The 24,863-nt window shown below is 36.9% G+C and overlaps 1 protein-coding gene across 4 annotated transcripts in view; it reads right to left on the bottom strand.

Moving 5' to 3' along the window:
- Positions 1–24,863, bottom strand: part of VPS8 (VPS8 subunit of CORVET complex) — a 250,636-nt gene that overhangs the window by 29,668 nt on the left and 196,105 nt on the right. For 3 of the 4 annotated variants that reach the window (XM_055307985.1, XM_055307984.1, XM_055307988.1), the window contains 3 exons: positions 23,994–24,163; positions 21,417–21,582; positions 4,853–4,906 (listed from right to left, as the gene is read on the bottom strand). In XM_055307985.1, the coding sequence (XP_055163960.1) occupies positions 4,853–4,906; positions 21,417–21,582; positions 23,994–24,163 (390 nt within the window). Of the gene's footprint in view, positions 1–3,724; positions 4,226–4,852; positions 4,907–21,416; positions 21,583–23,993; positions 24,164–24,863 lie in introns of those variants that run through there. The other variant, XM_055307986.1, reaches the window with a different exon arrangement.

Genomic DNA, 24,863 nt, shown 5'->3' with positions numbered 1-24,863 from the left:
AAATCCAACAGTTTAGTCACTATTCACTTGGAAATGTGTTGACAGCAAGAACTATATTTCACTGACCTTGGTCCTTCCCAGACCTGGTACCTTGAAGCATGTGGGATATTCGCTGAATTTACCCCCTATGAGAAAGCCTTTCCACCCTGCCTCTCCCAGTACCTTGTCCTCGGCTGAAGAAGTCACCCTGGGAAGACCCTCAACTGTGAACTCTTCCAGTGGGTTTCACCAGCCTGAGGATAACTCTTTAGCCACAGCTTCTGACCCCTCAGACTTCTGCAAACACACCAGCAAAGAAAGCTCATCTAAAACAGGGGATGGCTCAAGGAGTATAACGATGCCTTTGTGATTGAGGTGTAAGAAAATTGCTTTCTCTGGTTACAATGCATGTAATAATCCTAACTTTGCAAATTCCGGGCTGGTGTTTCTTTAGTAGTTGAGAAAAGATGCATCAGAGCTGGGTGGTTTTTTTATGCTGCCTTCAACTAACTCTCTAAACTCATTTATCACCTCAAACATCATCAACATCTCCAATTTTGTTCTAGTGAGTTAATTGCAAGGGACTTTTACAGTAACTTTTATCTTAGGAAAATGTTTCCTGATTTTTAAATTTCCGGCCACCCATGATCAAACACTGAACAAGCGCTAGAGAAGCATGTGTATCTTCTGTTACTGAAGTTATCAGAGCCCCTTAAGAAGAAATCTTATGTATAAGATAAACATTACACACAAATTTTGTATGCCACATGTAATATACAACAAGTATTTCTAATCCAGAGAAGAATAAAATGCAAAAGCTTGTGTTGCAAAAGATGTTATGTATGCATGCTCATGGAATTTGCTAGATTCTGACAGGTGACAGCAGAGTGGAAGAACGACTCTTTCATGAGACATCTATCTCAGGAAGTTAAGCAGAACCCTACAGAACATGGCTTCTGTTTCCTCAGCACTTGCATCCATCTCCTGACAGAGCCAATACTGACAACACAGTCGCCAAACACTTTCTTTGGTTATTGGTCAACAGAGAATCTTTGGCTCCAGTCAAGAATACTACTGCTCTTTTGTGTTTCTTACACATGTCACTTTGGCAGTCAACTGTTTAGCAGACACACTGCTGGTGCCTCCATCTGTCAATGCAACTTTGACAATGTAGCTCCAGGATGATAACCAGAATATACATGTACATGTCTATATATATATATATGAACACACAAAAATACATACACAACTAGGGAAGTACCAATTAGGTACTGAGTTTCACATTGGTCTCACTCAGAATACTGCTGATGTAGCTCAAACAGTAAGGGACTGACTATGCTAGGAATATAAGCCTGGGACAGTAATGATGTTTCATTTGTTCTTTCTCTGTTTATTTAGGCCCAGACAATTCTTTTTCCTTTCACTTCCCATAAATAGCTATGAAGTCCAATGGAATCTGTTTCATGTATCTCTCATTCACTTGACAACTAATGATTGACTACATGGTTCTACACTTAGGGATACCAAGTCTGATGCCATGGCTGCCTTCCTGAGGCATATTAGTCTTAAATGAGGCGTATATATAAATAAAGAGGTAATTTCAACACAGCCAGGTGAACATGTTGGTAGGTGAGGACCAGTTCAGGGTGTTACAAGAGAGAGCTCAGAAAAGGAAGGACACCTGGTTCACACTTAAAGGAGTCAGAGTTTTGGGGGAGAAAAAATACTTGAATCTACCTCATCTCTTCATTCCATCCATTAATTCAGCAAAGATTCAGGACCTTTTTCTTGCCTGGACACTGTCTATTCTTCTGATTGCTTTTTTTGCCTTTAATATCACCTTTGACAGAAACCCTCATGCTCAAGATAAAAAGCAAGCTTCACAAAATAGGGCTCTTTGTAATATGGATTCCCATTCATTTCACCAGACCTCTGCATGCTACCATATTTAAGAGATATAGAACCACCTCCATTTCTGAAGTGTCCTATACTCAACACCTCTACCTGGAACACCTTTTCCCTTGTGCCTCAAGGCTAGATCAAGCCTTATTTTTTTTTAAGAAGCTTCCCTGACTACTTAGTCTGGGAGAGGCACCTGTTTTGAAATGTATTTTAAAATTATCCTAGACATCATAACAGTGTGATATTAGGTAGGTGCTATTTAAGTTTAGGCTTCAATGTAGAGACATGAATTCCCAAAAGCAGCTACTAAAAAGTCCTTTGGCTATTTATTACTGACCAACAGCTAAAATTTTGCTCATTAGGTCCAAGAATCCAGAAATTTTTCTATTGGTGAAATTAATGTCTTGTTAATCAGAATGGTAAACATGAGTGATGGGCTCTCAAAAATAAAAGGTCCTTGAATATATATATCTATCTCCTGAATAAAATATTTTAGAAACCAGATCATGCCAATTCTTGCATGGACAGTGAATAAGTCTGCACCTGATCACTTAGGAAAGCCACCTGGGGCCATCTATGTGTAGTCACTGGCTTTGAAAATTTCGGTTTGTCTGATGCTGATTACAAGAGTAAGAGAATCCCACCTATGTAACATTGCTACACCCGATAGTGGTCAGACACCTAAAATGACAGAGAGCTAGGTCATTACCAAGTTGAAATAGGTTATATGAAGCTATTACTAAATGAGTATTTAATAAACACCTTTAACTATGGCAGGATTTGCTTTCATTATAATCTAGTAACAAAGCTTGAGGGGAGGAGCTAAGTATTTCTCAAACTTCTTCACTGCACTTTTTACCATAAGAACATAAGAGTCATATTAAGTCCACTTAGTCATCCTCAATCAGCCTCTCCTTTGTGCTCTTGTGTACCTGTGCACTTTCCATGGCATGTGTCAAACTGTATGGTAATTGTCAGTTTACATGTCCACCTTCCCAATAAGTGCTGAGATCCTTGAGAACAAAGTCTGTGTTTTTCATCTCTGTAGTCCCTTAACTCAGTGTAAGTCAGAAATACTTGCTGAATGGACAACAATACAAAGTAGCAATAATAAAATGACAGCATATCTAACTAAGATTGGGGGATGTGTGTTTTAATATTAGTTTCAGTAATACCTGAGTCCTTACTATGTGTCAATAATTTACCAGGTTCTTAGCTATGTGTCAAACACAGTATTAGGCCCTCATATAGTATCTTGTTTAATTTTCAGGATACTTCTGAGAGGCAGCACTATCATTTACAGTAAAGGAAGCAGAGAGGCTCCACTAGGGGCACCTGGGTGGTTCAGTCGGTTAGGCATCTGATTCCTGATTTTGGCTTAGGTTATGATCTCAGGGTTGTGAGATCCAGCCTTGTGCTGGGCTCCACACTGAGTGTGGAACCTGCTTAAGATTCTCTCTCTCCCTCTCCTCTGCCCTTCCACTTTCCCTCTCTCCTTATCTTAAAAAAAAAAGTTATTCAGATTAATAAGCATGAGAGTCAATCTTTAAACTCATGTCTGGTTGAATCGAAAGCATGTTTTTAACCTCTACTTTAGAAGTGTGTCCACAGCTCACACTTGAAAGCTCAGGCAAAAAAAAATCTCCCTCTGGATTCCAATTTCCTCCTCTGTTTATGGAGAGTGAGCAGGTGCCTTGTACCTCCAGCCCCCCACTCCCTCACAGTGTGATGGTTCCAGGTGGTAGCAAACATCGCCTCAGTTGGCCTGGCCTTGCAGTCCTGACAAAAATGGAAGAGATTTTCCTGGGCAGCATGTAATACGGCTTTTCGGATAACAGATTTTATTATTATTTTTTTCTTTTAAAACCATTTCAGGGGATTCTACAGGCAGAGAAAAGGGACCCATTTTCTGCACAGTGCTTTGAAGCTAGAACCTGCTTATAGTTAACACAGCTAGCAGGTTGTTATTTTTGTTCTACAATTCTTCACTGACATGGATGCTGACTGAAATTATAAAAAGGGCAAGGAAAGAAAACCTACATCCAGGGATACTTCAACTGTCAGAAAAATAAAAGTGGTAAAAGAAAACAGTAAAAATGTCAGCTTGTTTACCACATTTCAACTGCACTGTTGCAGCTGTATATAGAAAAGGATTTTAGCGGTTCTCTTGACATCATCTGAGAATTGCTCAATTGACAGACTCATACTCTTTCTGTGCTACAAAGTTTACGGTCAGGGATTGAAGTGGCAGAGGGGGGTTCCATCCCACAAATATTTATTGAGCACTTGTTTATGCAGTATGGAATGCTAATATCTTGGGCCAGTTTTCTTTGAGCACAGCTGTCTGGAGGGAAAGACAGTAAAGAAAGATTATCTTAGACTAGCCTCCTTATAATATCTTTCACCTACTACCACTCACTGATCACGATACCCACCTGGTAAAGAGGATGGGAATTCTAGAACTTTTCATTCTAGAGAATGAAAGTTCTCAGTTGCCAGGAGACTGATGCTAGGCCCAAACCCCCATGTGGCTTCCTAGAGAGCCAAGGGATTCTGGTGATATGTCATAAAGGCTTCCAATCAGAAAGTACCTTTGGTGGCATTAAGGTGATTAAAAAATCATTGCATTTTTGAGAAAATTGTTCAACAGAGGAGAATAAACACACAAAAGGAGGAAGGTGGGTTCGTGTCTTTAAAACTGATCTTCTAGAAATGAGCAAAGGAAAAAAAAAAAAAGACAAACCAAGAAACCGATTCTTAACTATAGAGAACAAACTGATGGTTACCAAAGGGGAGGTGAGTGTGGGGAAGGGTGAAATGGGTGATGGGGATTAAGGAGTGCACTTGTCATGATGAGCACTAGTGATGTATGGAAGTGTTCAATCACTATATGGTACACCTGAAACTAATATAACTATGTTAGCTATACTGGAATTAAAGTAAAAATGTAATAATTTTTTTAAAAACTCACCTTCTTAACAGTAGAATCTCCTTTGGATGGATGACAAGAAGGAGACATTTTTACCTAGAATAAAAGGCAAACACTTTAATATCTTTTTAGTTATAATCTAGTTTTATTTGACCCATACTCAAAATAACTCAACTAGAATTGGTATAACTAAGATAAAACAGACACTTTCAGAGGAACAATGAATAGACTTCTTTTTGTTAAGTTGCTTTGAAACTTTTCTGGAGATCAAAAGTCAATAGTTAGCCAAGATAAAAATATGATTAGGGTAAGAAAAGTAGAACAGATGGTCCAGACTGGTTTCAACTGAATGGTGAGGAACCAAATAGATACAGATCTTTGTTGACAATGTTAATCAACTGACGCAATATGCAATACTCAGTATTTCTCGCAGAGGCCAACTCAAAGTATCCTTTGTGATAAATTACCCCTTTTAAGCAAGACATGCACAAGAGAATGTGATAAAATAGTAAAAGATTTAGAAAAAGTATTGGTCAAACCATAATAAAAGGATATTTAGTTCAAGAAGACTTGTGGTATAGGGATATCTTGAAATATTTGAGGGTTGAAAGAGATTGTCAGATCCGAAAAAAGAGCAAGACTCAATGTTACCTGCAAAAACTATTTTAAAGGGCACAAATAGGTTACAAGCAAAAGGATTGCAAAGATATACTATGCTAGTACTAGATTTCAGAGCAGAGACTATTACCAGGGATAAAGAAGATCATTTAATAATAATAAATAATAAGGGGGTCAATTCATTAGGAGGACACACAATCCTAGATATCTATGCATCTAATACCTTAAAAATACATGAAGTAAAAATTGATAGAATTGAAAGGAGAAAAAGTATAGTCAGAGATTTCCATACCACTATCTCTTAATATGTTGGGAGAAAAGTAGGCAGATATTCAGAAAGGATTTAGAAGATTCACACAATACAATTAACTAACTAGATCAGTTGGACATTTACAGAACACTCCACCCAGCAAAAGCAGAATACATATTTTTTCAGGTGTACATGGACCACTTACCTACACAGACTATTTTGTCTCAATAAAATAATTATCAATAAATTTAAACAGATCCAAGTCATACTAAGGAAAGTTCTCTGATAACAATGGAAATAAATTAGACTCAGTAACAGAAAGATCTCTAAAAAAAATACTTCCTAAATATTTAGGAACTAAGTAACATTTTTAAATAACCCAAGGGTTAAAGAAGAAATCAAAAGGAAATTAGATCCTAGAAACACACAATCTACCAAGAATGAGTCATAAAGAAACAGAAAATCTGAATAGCCAACAACTAGTAAGAAGACTGAATCACTGGTGAATTCTACCATCAGTTCAAAGAATTAACACCAATCCTTCTCAAACTCTCCCAAAAAAATTAAAGAGAAGGGAACACTTGCAATCTCACTGTAGGAGGTCAGCATTACCTTATATCAAAGCCAGACAAGGACGCTACGAGAAAAGAAAATTACAGGCCCACATCCCTGATGAACAAAGATGGAAAATCCTCAACAAAATACTAGCGAACAGAATTCTACAACATATTAAAAGGATCATACACCATGATCAAGTGGGATTTATCCCTGAAATGCAAAGATGCTTCAACATGTACAAATCAAGATTAAGAGAATTAAGGGAAAAAACCCCGACATGATAATCTCAATCAATGCAGAAAAATTCTTTGCCTTTTCAGGACAAAAACACTCAATAAACTAGGATTAGAAGCAAACTACCTCAATATGGTAATAGCCGTGTATAAAAAACCCACAGCTAACAATGAACAATCAGAAAAGGAAATTAAGAAAACAGTTCCATTTACATCAGCACCAAAATGAATAAAATACTTAGGAATAAACTTAGCCAAGGAGGGCAAAAGATTTGTACACTGAAAACTATAAACTGTTGCCGAAAAAATTAGGGGAGACAAAGATAAAAAGAAAACATCCTGTATTCCTGGTTTGGAAGACTTGTTAAGGTGTCCACACTATCCAAAGCATTCTATAAATTCAAGGCAATCCCTATCAAAATCCCAGTGGCACTGTAGCAGAAAGAGAAAAATCCATCCTAAAATTCATATGGAACCCTAAATAGCCAAAACAGTCTTAAAAAGACCAATGTTGGAGTCCTTACACTTCCTAATTTCTAAACTTACTACAAAGCTACAGTAAACAGAATTGTGTTACTATGATAAAGAAATACAGACCAATGGAATAGAAAGACCAGAAATAGAGCTTCATGTATAAGGTCAAATGATTTTTGACAAGGATACCATCCAGACCATTCAGTTGAGGTCTGGTGGTCTGAGGTCTGAGGTCAAAAAATGGTGCTAAAAAACTAGATATCCATATGCAAAAGAATAAGGTTAGACTTTTACCTTACACCATATATAAAAATTCAAAGTGGATCAAAGACCTAAATGCAAAAGCTAAAACGATAAAATTCTTCTTTAGAAGGAAGCACAGGGAAGTTTCATGACATTGGATTTAGCAATGATGTCTTAAAGATGACACCAAAGGCATAAGTGACAATTAACAACAACAACAAAAAATAGACAAACTGGACTTCATCAAAATTAAAAACTTTTGTATACCAAAGGACACTTAGAAATATAGTAAAAAAGCAACTCATCAAATGGAAGAAAATATTTGCAAATGACATGGGACAAATATCCAAAATAAGGAATTAGGTATCCAGAATATACAGAGAACTCTTAAAACTTAACAACAAAAAATTTTTCCAAAAAACCCCATCAAAAACTGAGCAAAGGACTTGGAATATTTCTCTAAAAGTATAGCCAATAAGCACAAGAAAAGATGCTCAACACCATTAGTCATTCACAAAATGCAAGTTAAAAACACAGTGAGATACCTACTAGAGTAGCTGAAACCAAAAAGACTGTACCTAGAATGTGGAGGAATTGGGGCCCTCGTACAATGCTGGTAGGAGACTAAAACGGTACATCCACTTTGGAAAGCAGTTTGGTAGCTTCTTAAGATGATAAACACACATTTGCCATATTTGTCAATCATTCCATTCCAAAAGTATTTACCCAAGAGAAATGAAAGTATATGTCCATACAAAGACTTAAACACAAATCTTCAAAACAACTTGATCTTTAACAGCCAGAAACTGGACAGCCAGAAACACTTAATATCAACAGGTGATATAATAAACACATCATGGTATATGCACTAAATCAAAATACTACTCAGCAGTAAGAAGAAATGAACTCTTACAACAACATGGATGAGTCTTAAATAACTATGCTAAGAGAAAGAAGACAGACCAAAAAAGTCTACTTACTGATGGTTCCATTTATCTAAAATTCTAGAAAATGCTAATCTATTGTAACAGAAAGCCAACTGGTGGTTACCTGGGAACAGAAGGGAGAAACTAAGTTTTTAGTAGTGACAGGGTCAGTATCTTGATTGTAGTGATGGATTCAAGGATACATACATATTGGTACACTTTATGTACATGTAATTTATTTAATCAGTTATACTTTAATAATGCATTTAGAGAAATCTGTAGGATCAGTTAAAACAGTGCTTAGAGGAAGAAATTTACAGCTTTTTATACTATACTGGAGAATAAGAAAGGCTTAAAATGAAGGACCTTTGCTTCCAATTTAACAAGCTAGGAAAAAAGTAAAACCAAACTAAGTAAAAAAGAAGGAAATAAGGAGAAAGAAATCAAAAGAAATCAAACAGAACACTAGAGAAAATTAACAAAGCCAAAAGTTGGTTCTTTGATAATATCAAAAAGACTGTTATTTAATCAAGAGAATAAATCAGTATCAGCAATGAAAGATATATTACTACATACTGTAATACATTTAAAAGAGGTTATTATGAATAATTTTATCCCAATAAATTTGACATTTTTTTTAGGGAGGGGAGAGGCAGAGGAAGAGGGAGAGAGAGAATCTTTTTTTTTTTTTTTGGAGAGAGAGAATCTTAAGCAGGCTCCATACCCAGTGCAGAGCCTGATCTGGAGACACTGGGATCACAACCATTAAATCAAGAGTCGGATGTTTAACAGACTGAGGCACCCAGGTGCCCCAAATGTGACAAATTAAAAGGACATGTTCCTTGAAAAACAACTTATAAACACGGACCCAAGATGAAACAGGGAATATGAATGACCCTATATTTATTAAAGAAATTTAATCTTATCATCTAATTGTCTCTTAAAATGCCAAGTCCACATGGTTTCACCACTGAATTCTAGTAAATATGAAGTACCAGAGATTAATATCTGAAATTAGAAAATCGACTTACTAGTTTACAAGGAAAAATATAATCCTATTGCAAGCAGTTCAACAGACAGTAGATAGGATCAGTCTAGGATGATGTAGCAGAGGTACTAGGCAAATAATTGGATTCAAGTTCTCCAGTCCCTTCAATTCTGACAGTCTAATTCTAAGAGCCTCTAGTACAGATGATGATGACACTTTCTATCACTGTGGCATCACGCTATTCAAAAGGACCATGTTGCAGCCTTTTTTTTTTTCTTTTTTCCTTTCTCCTCTGACTTTCAGAGTAACTTTAGAAAACATACCTCAGCTCAGAGGTGGAAACTGCTGGCTGTTCAGACTGTCCTTTTGGTTTTAGCAGGTCTGCAAAAATTAGACTTGACAGTCTTTGCTTTAACATACCATGACATTAATACTCTGGAATTCACTCCAGATGTATGATGTAGCTTGCTAAACATGATCCAATTTTAACTCCTGGTATGTTCTTTTTGAAAAGGGAGAAAATAGATTTTCAAAGCAAAGTAGATATTTAAGCTTAAAAAATGACCTCATGAAAGAATCTGCAGATTTTTAAAAACAAGCCAAGAACTAGATATAATGCTGGACAATTTATCTGAGAAAGCTGTTCTCTGGAGATTAAGTTAGAGAGTGTTTGAAGTGGCAACAGAAATGGTTCAGCATCGTTCATGAAAGGTCTTATTTTTCATTTAACAGGATTCCTTCTGGAAATGCCTCAGGCAATGCAGCTTGAAAGAGGCACTTTAAATCCAGGTGTGCAGACACTAGATCTGGGGATATGGATGACATATTAAGCTTAATAATGCTAAACTTTTGTCGTCTTCGTTAATGATTTCTGACTTAGAGAAGCAATATGATCTGAAGTTTAATAGCAACAGGAATATTTCCTTATCACTTTTTTAACAAGCCTTGATTGTCCTGATTACAAAAGGAATGTATGTTCACAGTAGAAATTTAGAAAATACTAAAAAGCAAAACAAAGGAAATAAAAATCACAACATGACTGCACAGCAATAACTACTATTAACATTTGGAATCAGCATTTTGTGATCTTTCCATGTTACCTGTTGAAAATGTTTATTTCACCATATCTATATTCTTCTACAACATGATTTTATTAAGCAGTCCCTTCATTGCATAGATATACCATAACTAATTTCACCAACTACTAGAAGGCTATTAGGACATTTAGGTTGTTTTCAAATATTTTTAATTGAAAATTAAAGTGTTGTTATTTCCGTTGCACACATAAGTCCCTGCTTCAAAGGGTGCAGGACATTTAAAAATACATATTGACAATTTTTCCCCTGACAAAGAAGATGGATCCACAACACTTTTCCTAGAATTCAGAAATCCCAAAAACTCGAAAACAAAAAAATATTTTTTTAAAGCTTTTGGCACTGAGAGCAAAACCTGACCTGAAGTGAAGTAAGGCTATTTATAGTCCTTATTTATCCCACATATTATGGGATGCTGCCCTAGACCCCATTGGAAATGTTCTAGAATAACAATGTATGTGATATTACCTTTCTCTAAGAACTTCAAAGATGACATTTTATTTATTTTTTTTTTGAGAAGTCAGCCAGAAACTTCTGCTTGCTTGCTAAACAATATTTCTTCATACTTTGTTTGGAACTTATAATTGTTTAGCAGAAAGGCTGTCTGATACAGGTTACCCTGCATTCCCAAAATTGGAACTCTGTATTACTTTCTTCAAATACTTTTTCTGTACAACTCCTACCCCTACTTCCTCCAGGTCTCCAATTACAGGTGTATTTTGCAATCTGAAGTTGTTCCATAGCTCACTGCTGCTCTATTCATTTCTTTCCAGCCTTTTTTTCTGTGTTTGATTTGGGATAATTTCTGTACTGTATATTCAAGTTCACTAATTGTTTCTTCTGCTATGTCTGTTAAATGGTTAGTCCCATCCAGTATGCTCTTCAGCTCAGACATGGCAGTTTTCATCTTTAGATTTCTATTGACTTTATAACTTCCACATCTCTATCAAATATGTCCAGTCTCTCCTCTAGTTTCTTGAACACATGGACTACAATTTATAATAACTTAATGTTCTTGTTTACTAATTCTATCATCTGTGCCATTTCTGGGTCTGTTTCAATGGACTGATTTTTTTAAAGACAATTTTTTAGAGCGGTTTCAGTTTCCTTGCAAAACTGAGAGGAAGGTCCAGAAATACTGCATACACCCTATGCTTCCTCCCACACAATGCCTCCCCTGTTATCCACATGTCTTACCAAAAGGGTACAGTTGCTACAACTGATGACACATTACACTGACACATCACCATCACCCAAGTCCACAGTTTATATTAGGGTTTGCTTTTGGTGGTGTGCCTTCTGTGGGTCTGGACAAATGCATAATGACATATGTCCACCACTATAATATTATACGGAGTATTTTCACTGTCTGAAAAGTCTCTGTGTTCCATTTATTCATCCCCTACTCCACTCTCCTTGCTAGCTCCTGGCAACCACTGATGTTTTTACTGCCTCCATAGTTTTGCCTTCTCCAGAATGTCATATAGTTGATTCTTTCCCTCCTCTTTATGACTTGTATTTTTCCTGCTTTCTTGATCAAATGCCAGACATTGTGAATTTCACCTTGTTGGGTAAAATGCTTTTGTAATCCTTAACATATTCTTGAACTTTGTTCTGGGATGTGGTTAAAATGCTTGGAAATAATTTGGGGCGCCTGGCTGGCTCAGCCGGAAGAGCATATGACTCTTCATCTCAGGGTCATGAGTTCAAACCCCATGTTGGATATACAGATTACTACAATAAAAATAAACTTATGAAAGTACTTGGAAATAATTTGATCTTTTTCAGGTTTTGTGTTTAAGCTTTGTTAGATGGGATCAAGACAGCAGTTAGTCTAGAATTAACTTCTCCCCCAATACTAAGGTTAAGGTAGGACTTAGTACTCAGTGCTGCCTTGTGAAGTATGCAGTGTTCCAGGCTGGCAGTATTCCTGGCTCTGTGTGAATCTGGGGCACTGCTATCTCTGATCCTTCTGTGTAGTTCTTCTGGCCTTGAGTGTACTATTTCCTCACACGGTGGACAGTATTCAACTTAATATAGAAAGTTGTCTTCTGGAGATCTCTGGGGCTTCTCAGGGGAGCTCTCTCCTGTCCATACTCTGTTCTGTCAACTCCAGCCACCTTTGGTCCCTGGACTCCTGCTCTGTCTCCTCAGCTCAGACTGCTGAGCCCTGCCTCAGTTTTCCATCCCTGTGCCAGGGCTTGGAAACTTTCTGTGGCAGTATGCTAGGGATGAACCTAGCTAGGTCTTATGTTATTTGTTTCTCTTCTCTCGGGAGTCATACTCCCTCACCGCTGGATGTCCAATATCTTGAGAACCACTGTTTTATATATGGTGCCCATGTTCCCCCAAGAAACTCCAAATGAATCCTGTCAGATGTTGATGTCCCTATATTATCTTCTAAAATCAAATTCCAGAATAAAAAAAAAAAACAAATCTCAATTCTGAAACCTATCTGATTTGTATAAGAGATTGCAGACTTGTAGTAATACACACTCCCACTAGTAATGCATAAAGTGTCTCTTTGCATCCTTGTCAATATAAATGCATATGTATTTTGAAATGTATGACAGTTTATTGTATATTTTAAAAAATTTGCCAGTTCAACTTTAAAAAATGGCATGATATTGCTGTGTTGATTTGTATTTCACTGGTAAAGTTGAATATCCACATTTCACTGAATGATATAATTTTTTTTATTCTTTCTTGCACTTGAATTCTCTGTAGCATTCAATTTTTTTAAAATATATTTTTTAAAGATTTTATTTATTTGAGAGAGAGAGAGAGAGTTGAGAGAGCACAAGCAGGGGCAGTGGCAAAGGGAGAGGGAGAAGCAGACTCCCCACTGAACAGGGAGCCTGATGCAGTACTCTATCCCAGAACCCTGGGATTATGACCTGAGCTGGAGGCAGATGCTTAACTGACTGAGCCTCCCAGGTGCCCCAAACGATATAGTTTTTAAATGTTATTTGCTCACATTCCCATCAAGTCTTTAGCTCTACACATAAAGACTAGAAACACTCTTTGGGTACTATTGTTATCCTCTGGTCTCCTGATGTAAGCTTTTTCTGGGTCAAAGGGAAGTGAGCCAATTTCCAGGGCATTAAGTATCTGATTTTTAACCCACTCTGGCAGTGGTGATGACAGAGCTGCTCACAGAGATGTGGCTATCTATCCATTTCTTACAATCACAGTAAATGGATCATAGCAGTCCCTGGTTTGAAACCCTTCAATGTCTCCTACTACTTTAAGAATCAAAAGTCAACTCTTCAGCAGACCTTCCAAGGCTCTTCCAGACATGGCCCACCTGCCTCTTCAACCTCATCCCTTGCCACACAGCCCCCCCTTTAGTTTCCCTGTTCCAGCCACTCATCTATTTGCAGTTCCTAAACAAGCCAGTCCCCTTCTCAGTTCCTCTGGGCTTGCTGTTCTCTTGCTTGGAACAGTCTTCACATAGCTGGTGCCTTCCTATCTTCCAGATCCTAGCTTAAATATCACCTCTGCAGATGGAGACTCCCTAACCAAAGTTGGTTTCCCCTCATGATATTCTTCACATAACATTCTATTCTTTGCCCTAATAGCACTTACAAGCTATCACAATTTGGAATTACAAATTTGATATAGTTTGTTTACAATTTAATTATTGTCTAGCTCTCTTCCTAGATGGTAAGCTACATAATGGTAGTAAATATATTTTCTGTTTTGGGGGGAGAGTTGTTCAATAATGTATATTTAGTCTCAAGAATATAGCATTTGGCCCAAATGAATCACTTAAAACTAGGATATAGTAACAATATTACTGAAAAATGAGCAAAAGTCTCCTCAAAGAGATTCATTTAAATTAGAATCATCTGTCACCTCTCTGTACTTCTAAGATATATTAACCATAACTCATTTAACTTGTAAATTTAAGTTATAGCATGCTCTTTTGAGAAATGCTATTTCCAAATACTGAAATTTCATGGTTTAGCATTTAATTTTCATCTAATATGTTTATAACGGGGAACTAACATTCTCTAAAAATGGACAAATCAATACAAGGCATTAATACCAGTGTTCCAATTTCATTAAACAGCCTGTAAACCAAATCTCTAATTTATAGTAGGAATTCAAACTAAATAAGCAATGGACAATAGTTAACAGAAAATTATGACCAGTGAGCACAAATAAATGTCACTTATTGAATAATTTCTTGGAAGTTATAAATATTTCCCTCTGACATTATTTGTAAGTCTACTCTAAGAGATAAAACATTTTCTTGGGATCCCTGGGTGGCTCAGCGGTTTAGCGCCTGCCTTCAGCCCAGGGCGTGATCCTGGAGTCCCGCGATCAAGTCCCGCATTGGGCTCCCTGCATGAAGCCTGCTTCTCCCTCTGCCTGTGTCTCTGCCTCTCTCTCTCTCTCCCTCCCTGTGTCTCTCATGAATAAATAAATAAAGTCTTAAAAAAAAACAAAAAAATTTTTTTTCTTAGATAACTCTAAAAAAACCTCCAAGTACCAAGAAAAGTATCAGCTTATTTAATTCTTTCCTATTCTGATTATTAAAAGATGTTTATTTCCAAGCTCCTTCTCCTCAGATATTTACCATTAGGAAAAAAAAAAACACAAAACCACTTTGATATTTGACTAATGTATCTGCCTTTCTACCAACAAGAGATGATTTAGCCAACTCTGTAAAGATATCAAGCAATACATTATAAAACTTTCTTATGAGTCTCTAAATGCTGTTTTTTTAAGTTTTAAAAGGAACAGCAATTTTAATGTTAATGGCATATAAAATGTGTTAGCTTCGGGGTACTCGGTTGAGTGACTCTTGATTTTGGCTCAGGTCATGATCTCAGGGTCTTGGGATTGAGCCTGAAGTTGGGCTCCCTACTCAGTGAGTCTGTTTGAGGGTTCTTTCTCCCTTACCCTCTGTTCCTCCCTCCACTCACGTGCTCCCTCTTCAAAATAAATAAAAATTTAAAAAAGTGTTAGCTTATACCAGTTCTCAAGAATTCTAAACCCTGTTAATAATATAATGTTAAAACTACAATCTAGTAAATATTCAGTTATGTTTCCTTGAATTTACAGCATGCTGCCTGTTGATCAAGAATTATTTTAAAAATGAATAGCAAGTTAATTCCTTCTACTGCTCATCAGTGTGAATGAAGATGGTTATTTGCTACTATAAATTTAATAAAGAAATAAGCAAAGAACATTTAATAACCCAAGAAAAGTGTTACATTATATACTATATAGGAGTAACATTTGTTGAGAAAATACAGTAGAATGATAAGTACTTCAGTTGAAATTAATTTTTCCAATGTAGTTTGTTGTAGGTAATACATAAATGAAAGCAAAATAGAGAATCACATAGATTTGCAAGGTCTATTTGTGGATCTAAACATTTCAGATTGAGCTGTTGTAAAGCTGAGGCAAGGAGGGGAGATAAGGAAGGAAAGAAACTTGAGTCATTTTTCCCACTTATAAGAAATAAAAGTAGTTATTCCAGAAAAGAGCAGACTTTCTAGGGGAGTAACTCCCATCATGTCTGTGCAGATATGCTGTTGGGAAGCAACTAATATGTCACTTATTGCTTATATATACTGATTAGTTGTGCAAAACAGAAATGAAGTAAGGAGCACAAGAAGACAGGCCTTATCCAGCAAAACCATAATTTTGTGGGTAACTGTTGCATTTTGTTGAACTGAAGTCAGAAACAGAACAAGTAAAAAATTACCACATTTGGAAAAGAATGAAACAAAAACTGATTTGACTGAAGGATCATGTTACAGAGGCAGTAAGAAGGTTCAAATGCATTCAGTATCTCCTGGGAGTAGAGAGCAACAAGTGGGAGCCGACTGCCAAACTCAGCTTGAAAACAAACAAACAAACAAAAAAAAACCAAACTCAGCTTGATATTGGAGTCACTGAGCCCCTCTCCTCCTCCGTTTTCCTCCTTGTTTTGGTTAGGAACTTAATGACCATAGTTGATAGATTTTTCAAAGGAAATTAATTGAACAAAGTAAAACTTTCATGAAACAAAATTTAATAAAAGCTATCACATACATAATTAGCATTTTTAATTTTCTTGTAATTAAAAATGGAATGGCTCACACATGGTAAGAACTTTTAATTAGCAATATGGTATGGATGTATTTTAAAAATCAGCTTTACCAGGTTTCCATAAAGCCAGAATGCTAAAAATAGAACAGAGTGGAGGCAGGAAAACTGGGGGTGATGATAATCCCATACAAATTGAGTTCAAATACTGGTCTCCCTGGTCTGAGCTACATATAGTTCCATCAGCTGTAAAATAGGGAATATATCACTCTCATAAAATTGTGAAGATTAGTATAAACACATCTACAGCATATATATGATAAATTTCATTTTCTCTTTCCTTGTGTTATGAATCTACTAGATCTTTTTACACTGTCTTATTAACAAAAATAAGAGACACAGACAACTAGAAGAAAATTGAAGAAATCCGTATAATTCGAGAATCACTGCTTCATTATTAGGAAGTATCAAAGATTTCCAAGAGGATCTGACCAAAAATCTGACTGAAGTTTCCTAAACAATGAAAAGGTTGAGTCATCTCTCCTCCCTTCCAGAATGGGATAGCCTCAGATAGCTTAAAAATAAAGCTGCCTTTGACATGTAGGCCCAATTTCAAGATAATTCCCCTTTTCTAGGTACTTCCTGAGAGAGGCAGGAAGAAAATCAGTGAAACAGATTACTGTCTTTGTTCACTGTATGAGGTGTGTGGATGTGGCTACAAGGCAACCAGGTTGTATAAATGGCTTCAAAATTCAACACCCATTTAGGAACAAATTCTCAGCCAAACACAGAATAAAAAAGAACTTCCTAAAACATGATATAAAGGTTACACACAGAAAGTCTGTATTTAACATTACACCTAATAATGAAAAAATGAACACTTTCCCCCTAAAATCAGTACCAGGCAAAGAAGTTTATTCTCACCATTCCTGTTCAACACTATACTGAAGGTCAATGCAATAAGGCAAGAAAAAGAAATAAAAGGTGTAAGATTGGAGAGGAAGAAATAAAAGTCCTTATTTGCACATGATATGATTGTCTATGTAGAAAATACCAAAGAATCTATTTTAAAAAATACTAGTACTATCAAGTAAGCTTTGTAAGGTCAATGGTCACTAGACACAAGGTCAATATACAAAAAGTAAGTTGTATTTCTATATTCTGGCAATAATTTAGAAAGTGTAATATAAAACAGTAAAATACGGAATATATCAAAGGTCATTATAGAAACAAATCTTAGAAACAAAATATTTAAGATTTACATGCCAAAAACTACAAAACACTGGTGAAATAAAAAAGATTGAAATAAATTGATAGATATACCGTGTTGATGGACTGAAAGACTCATTATTAAAATATTAACTGTCCCCAAATTGATAGATCAATAGATCTACAACAATCCCAAAAAAATCCCAGCATGACTTTTTTGGGAGAAATTGATAAGCTCATTTTAAGATTTATATGGAAAAGCAATGGAATTAGAAAAGCCAAATGTAACTAAAAGCAAAGTTGGAGAACTTATACTACCTGATATTCACATTTACTATAAAGCCACAGTACTGGAGAAAGGATAGATATATAGATCTATAGATCAATGGAAGAATAGAAAAGCAAGAAATAGACCTATACATACATAGTCAATGGATTTTTGACTAAGGTACAAAGGCAATTCAATGGATATACACATGCAAAAAAAAAAAAACAAAAAACACAAAACACAAACACTAATCCTTATCTTGTACCCTATTAACAAATAACTCAAAATGGATCTGTGGTTGCCAGGGACTGAGAGTAGGGGAAAGCTTGACTACAAGGAGATATGAGGGACATCTAGGAGTAGGTGATAATATTACTTTATATTTGATTGTAAAGATGACTGTAAAACTTGTGGAAGGTAAATTTTACTGTTTGTCAATTATGTATTAAAATACGTAATTATATACATAAAATATAATTCTATTTTTTAAAAAAAGGCTTTTAAAAAGGGCGTATTTTAGCTGCTGAGGACTGTCTAGAAAGAAAGAAAACTTTAATTAGTAATATCCAAGCAATCATAGGTATACAATCACAAGTTGGTTTATGAATAGGATGTAAAAGGGGAAAAAAACTAAAATGCCCCAAGACGTGACTTAAGTATTTACATAAATAATGGTTCTTCCATCTGCATTTGGATTCAGCTTGGAAACATGCTGGATATCACAAGACCTGTCTTTCCTTCCCTAAATACAAATAAGGAACCATTTTTGATGATTAGTTAATAAAATTTTCAATCTGGAAACCACACTGAACATCTTTACCTACAAAGTCCTGCCAAAATCTCGTAATTCAACAATTCTTATTCTCAAGTCTGTTCTTTGTTTATTGCTTCCTATCTCAGTTAATGGTACCATCATCCATCAGTTGTTCAAGTAAGAAATCTAGGTACTATTTTTTACTCCTCCCTCTTACAGCCCCATCCAACAAATTTAGGACCAAGCTCTGATAATTCTCTGAAATGTAACATCTCTGCTATGAAGCAGAAAAGAGCATGGAACTAGAAGTTGCATGTGACTGGATGAGAGCATGAAAAAAAGAGTGGTCTGAGATGCAGCTGATGAGGTTGCAGGGACCATATTAACTATTTTGATGTTTGTGTACATCTGAAACACATCTCAAATATGTAGTATTTTCTCCATCCCAACTTCTATCATTCTAGTACAAGTAACCACTTATTTCCTCTAAATTATTTCAATATTCTTGGGTCTCCTTACATTTGTTCTTACTTCCCTTTCAATTCATTTTCTACACTGCAGATAGAGTGTTCTAAGAACACTTCTCTGGAAAAAAAATGCTATTCCTATCAGATAATCTTCCTTCCTTAAAACCCCACAATATCCTACCTGTTTCTGTAGTACGAACATGAAAGTAATTAATATGATTCCTTTTTTACCACAGCAGCCTCACCTCATACCACTCACTCTCTCATATTCTTGACCCAATTATGCTCAACATCTAGTTTCACAGGAGAGATGCTATGTTTTTTCTATCTATATTGTTCCCTGGGCCTAGGGTATCTCTCCTTCCACCTACCATTGCACTTCCCTTTTCCCTTAAGGGGCAGCTAACATGACACTTCCAGGAAGCCTTCCAAGATTCCCCACATTGATTAAGTCTACTCATTATCTGCTCTTATACAGCATAGTTCATCTGCAAATACTTGTGGCATAATAAAAAATATATATATTTGATCTTTGTCCCTGGTTTCTGGTACATAGCTCCTTAAACTCTTAGAATCTCTGGAGTGGTTAGAGTGCCTTCTGTATGCTAAAGAGATGACTAGTGTCCATGGACCCCTAGGTAGCTTCAGGTTGTGAACTTTCAGCTCTACCATCCCTGTCTGACCTCCCCCCTCAAATTTGGGGAGGGGAGAGGGCTAGAGATGGAGTTTAATTACCAATGGCCAATGATTTAATCAACTGTGTCTGTATAATGAGACATCTGCAGAAACTCTGAAATGGCCAGGTTCAACGTTTTGAGTTGGTGAACACATTGAGGTGGTGGCAAAGGACATGGAAGCACCCTTCTCCCCTCCATACCTTGCCCTGTGTATTTTTTCCATTTCGGTGCTCCTGACTTGGATCCTAAGTAAATGTAAAGCATTATCCTAAGTTCTAGGAGTTACTCTAGTGAATTATCGAACTATTGGGGGGCTGATCACGGGAACCTCGGAATCTGCCAAGTCAGAAGTGTGGGTAACTGCAGCATTCCATTTGCAACTGGTATTTGAAGTAAGGGCAATCTTGTGTGAATGAATCCTTAGGCCTGTGGAATCTGACGCTAATTCCTGGTGGTTAGTGTCAGAAGTGAATTACTGGACACCTAGCTGGTGTCCAGGGTATTGACAGAATTAGTGTCAGACTTGGTGTTGGAAAAGATTCCACATATTTGGTGTCAGAAAGAACTTGAGAATATACTCAAAATTTGTTCATAACTTCACTGATCATATATCCTACAAGATAAAATGTCTTGTCTACCACTGTATCCCTGGTACTTAGCACAGTACCTGGCACATTGTTCCATACACACTGGATGGATGTAAATGAATGCCTACCACCAGAATATACAAATTCTGAACTGGAAGAAGCTAAGCCAAAGTTCTTTTCTGGGTTAACTTCTAAAACAGCGCTGAAAGCTGATGAAACCATGAGAAAATCGACAGGTTCAACTTTTCAGTAAGTGATGTTAAGGCCAACTACAGGGAGGGGGCCCAGGAAGAACTGAGAAACAGCAAATGTGACACTTCTTCTCACTCTGAAGAAGAAATAAATTGGGAACAGAATAATGATCAAGTCATAGCAGTTAGCAACTGTTCCTCCTCTACACTGGGCCCATCATGTTGCCACATTCCGTTCTCCCACAAGTTATTAGGCAGTAGAGTTCAACTGCATTACTGCTTGATTAAGAAGAAGAAAAGAAAGGCTGTAAAATGAACAAAAGTTGTGACGTCTGGGTGCCTCAGTTAAGTGTCTGTCTTCAGCTCAGGTCATAATCCCAAGGTCCTAGGATCAAGCCCTGCATTGGGCACCCTGCTCTGTGGAGAGCCTGCTTCTCCCTCTCCCTCTGCTACTCCCCCCTGCTTTTGCTCTCTTGCTCTGTCAAATAAATAAAAATCTTAGTAAAATAAAATAAACAATGTATCTACTCCATTAGTCAGACTCCAAAGGCAATGAAAGATTTTCAAATGAACACTATTACATGAAGTTCTTTAAAGAAAGTCACCCAGCTGAGAAAAGTACAGAGCACATGTGTATTTACTTTGTCCACTGGCCCCACTTAAGAGTGACAGCTCTGCACGCTTTAGCACACAGGTACTGTTAGTACTACAGCATTTGTACTTGCTGTCCCCTTACTCTGTTAAAGGGTCTTCAGTGGACTCATCGGTGTACATTCGCCCTCTTCAACTAGATCTTAAGCTTTTTAAGGGCAGAAAATGTCTACTCTTGCTCTTAAATCCCTGTTTTTCAATGTGGGGCAAAGAGGAGAAGCTCTTTAAATACTGAATAGGGCTGAAGAGAAGAGGTCATGCTCTAGATACCAGTGAGGTAAATTTGTTGAGGCCTACAAGAAAAATGAGGCCAGGCCCAAAAGACATTGGTAAGAAAAGACTAACTCCATCCTGATGTGAAAACAAGTCTTACCTGTGATGAGGCTGTCTTTCCCTTTTTAATTTCAGATGAATTTTCACTTAGTTTCCCTCCTTTGTTACTTGAGCTGCATTTGTAGCATGTCCATCTTATTTGCCCCTCAGTTTCTATGGTACACTCTTTGTTTTGCAGACAGAATGAGTGATACAAATGGCCACAGCTGCAAAATGAAGGCAACCAATTTGCACTTTTCCTTATCATAAAATCCACAAACATGTTATGTTAGAGTGTATTTATAAGCGATAAAGACTTCCAATATGCTGGAATGCACTGACTGCTGTATATTTAAGAAGAAATGAAACTTATTTGTCGCTGTCTTCTCTTTTTTAAAATCCAGACTCACTTATTTGTATACTTCAGTTGGGAATAGGAAAAGAATCACAGTACTCTGACTACAAATCACCTGGGAGATGACTTGAACTTCTGTTCATTTCTCAAACTATGAAATATTTTTAGATAGTATAAAAAGGCAATTGGGGAAAATCATAATGATTTAAGCAGCTCGATAACAACATGAGTGGCCTGCCTCATCAAATCTAAGGCAACAGTTGTGACTCAATTAAGTATCCTTCTACTATCTGTAGGAAGAAATTCCCTGTTGATTACTAAATGAACCTCTCAGAAGTGAGTGTTGAATATAGTTCTGTCATCTTTACTGATTCCTCCTCATTTCTCCAACCTGAAACGTAAGACCACCTCAGAAGTCAATTCTTTTCTATAGTCTTTCCCTACTCTTTCTCTTCTATAGCTCCTCTTGCTCCTTTGGTGATTACTTTCATTTCCATAGCTTTAAAATACCATCCATGTGTGGACAGGATGTCTTACAGGCATCTTAACTTTAACACGTGTCAAATCAAATTCTTGATTTCTACCCTGCTCTACCCCCACTGCATGGCTCTCATCCAACCTTCCACATCCCAATAGAAAGCTATTCTTCCAGTTTTTCAGGTCAAAATCTTTGGCATGATCTTTGACTATTCTTTCTTTCACACCTCACATCCAATTTCTAAATAAATCTTATCAGCTCTACCTTCAAAATATACCCAGAATCCTACCACTTCTTACTTCATTACCGCCACCTTGGGCCATTTCTTACTTGGATTGCTGCAATAACCTAACTGGTCTCCCTGCATTCACCCTTGACCTTCTGTAGTGCATTCTCAACATAGCAAAGTGACCCTTAAGACATAGGTCAGATAATGTCAAACCTATCCTCAAAACCATCCAATAGCTTCTCATCTCAGAGTAAAAGTTTAACTCTTTATAATGACCCAGTTCCTACATGATTTGGCCTCTTTGTTCTCTGAAGCCCTCTCTTATCATCTTCCCTTTCCTTTACTCTGCTAACACAAGCCTACTTACTCACTACTCTTCACGTTCACCAACTATGCTCCAACCTCATGGTTACTGCACTTGCTCATCCTCTCCCTGAGACACTCTCTCCCTGATACTGCATGGCCATTTCCCGTAGGTCTCTATTCAAATGTCACTAAACTAGTGAGACATTCCCAAATTACTCTTTGGAAATTAGCTCCTAATATTCCTTTACAACATATTTTATTTTACAGTAATTACATTTTTATTAATTTTTAAATTGTCTCTTTTTTTTTTCCTTTTTTTAAAATTTTTACTTTTATTTATTTATGATAGTCACAGAGAGAGAGAGAGAGAGAGAGAGAGAGAGAGAGGCAGAGACACAGGCAGAGGGAGAAGCAGGCTCCATGCACCGGGAGCCCGATGTGGGACTCGATCCGGGTCTCCAGGATCGCGCCCTGGGCCAAAGGCAGGCGCCAAACCGCTGCGCCACCCAGGGATCCCTTTAAATTGTCTCTTAAGTCACCTTATAAGTAATGCTTTCCCTGATCACTCTATATAACATATCTTCCCACACCAAACACTATTCTCACTTAACATGTTTTATTTTTTTTCTACTTTAGTCACTATCAGGCATCTTACTTGTCTGCCCCTGCCACTAGAATGTAAACTCCATGAGGACAGATCCTTTGTTCTGCTCATGCTGTACCCTATCCCTTTGAACAGTGCCTAGCATACAGTATGAGCTCAATTAGTATGTGCTGAGTGAGTGGGCTCTTTGTGTGTTAACTTCTTCCTCTTCCAACGATCAGGTGTGCCAATCTTCCTGTGTCTATAATAACAGAAGCTATAACACTTATAAAGTGTCTACTATATGTCAGCACAATTATAAGTGTCTTATGTAATTTATCTCATTTAATGTTCACAAAACCTTAAGGAAAAGGTATCATTATTACCCCAATTTACAGATGAGGAACTATGATGTAAAGATACTAAATAACATGTCAAAAATCTCATGGGTGGTAAGTGGCAGAATCAGAATTTGAACTCAAAAAGTTTGGCTCCAGAGTCCATCTTTTATTGCCCCTACCCATACATTCTTCCAACACCTACACAGAATGTAAGGTCTATGACAAGAACTTTGCCTTGTTTTATTCACTGCTAGAATGATTGCCTAGGGCTGTGTATCCACGTGTATCCCTGCCTGGTAATATACGTCACACACCACATGTGTAACATTTCTTTCTCCTTGCTTACCTAAAGACAATGATTTCATCAGCCATTTCTTGGCGTCTCTTGTATTGCTGCAAACATATAGAGCAGTAATCCTGCTTGGGATTCAGTCCTCTGGTGACTGAAGCTCTCAGGTTACACAATGACCAATGGAGATCTTGGTTTAGAAGGCTAGTAGTTGTTTCCAGCAGGGTCTATGAAAGACCAAAACAACAAACACACACCCAAAAGTGGTTCATTAAGTGAAAGAGACAGAGGGGGTCAATGAGGAATAGTACTGTTTAGTTTTCAGTCACAAACAACTGAAGTTAGAACATACTATGAAGGCATAACATTGATAAAACAAACAGCAAATACTCCCAAACTTAAGCAGTTAATTTTGATGTGCAAGTAATGACAACTGCATACATTAAGATTCTCAAAATACTTATTAAAGGCTGTCATTAGTTTCTACTGGGAAATGTGTGCTCTGCTGTTCTGTAGCTTAATTCAGTACTGATGGCTTTCAAATGACTAGATAAACCCAAACCTATTTATTTATTACATTTCTATAATAAGTTCCCTCTGACTCAAAAAGCAATAACAACCAACCAAAAAAAAAAAAATCCTGGATTTTTTTTTTTTAAATAGAAACTGCATCCATGGCAATATTTCAAATAACCTTTCACTGAAAAAGCTAATGGCCATTACTCAGTTTTCATCTCCCTTGGGCAGAGAGATCACATTTTCCTGATCAGCATTTACAAGTCATTTGAATCTACTTAAGACTGTGACATCTGTCAGTATGTCACATAAAGACATTTTCACAGCTATCACATTAAGTTGTCTTAAGGCTCTGTGTGCTTATAAATATTGTTTTCATACTCTATCTAATTCTCAACATTCACATATATC

Source organism: Nyctereutes procyonoides, unplaced genomic scaffold (genome assembly GCF_905146905.1).
Source record: "Nyctereutes procyonoides isolate TBG_1078 unplaced genomic scaffold, NYPRO_anot_genome, whole genome shotgun sequence".
Lineage (NCBI taxonomy): Eukaryota > Metazoa > Chordata > Mammalia > Carnivora > Canidae > Nyctereutes > Nyctereutes procyonoides.
This window is presented reverse-complemented; position numbering and strand designations above follow the sequence as displayed.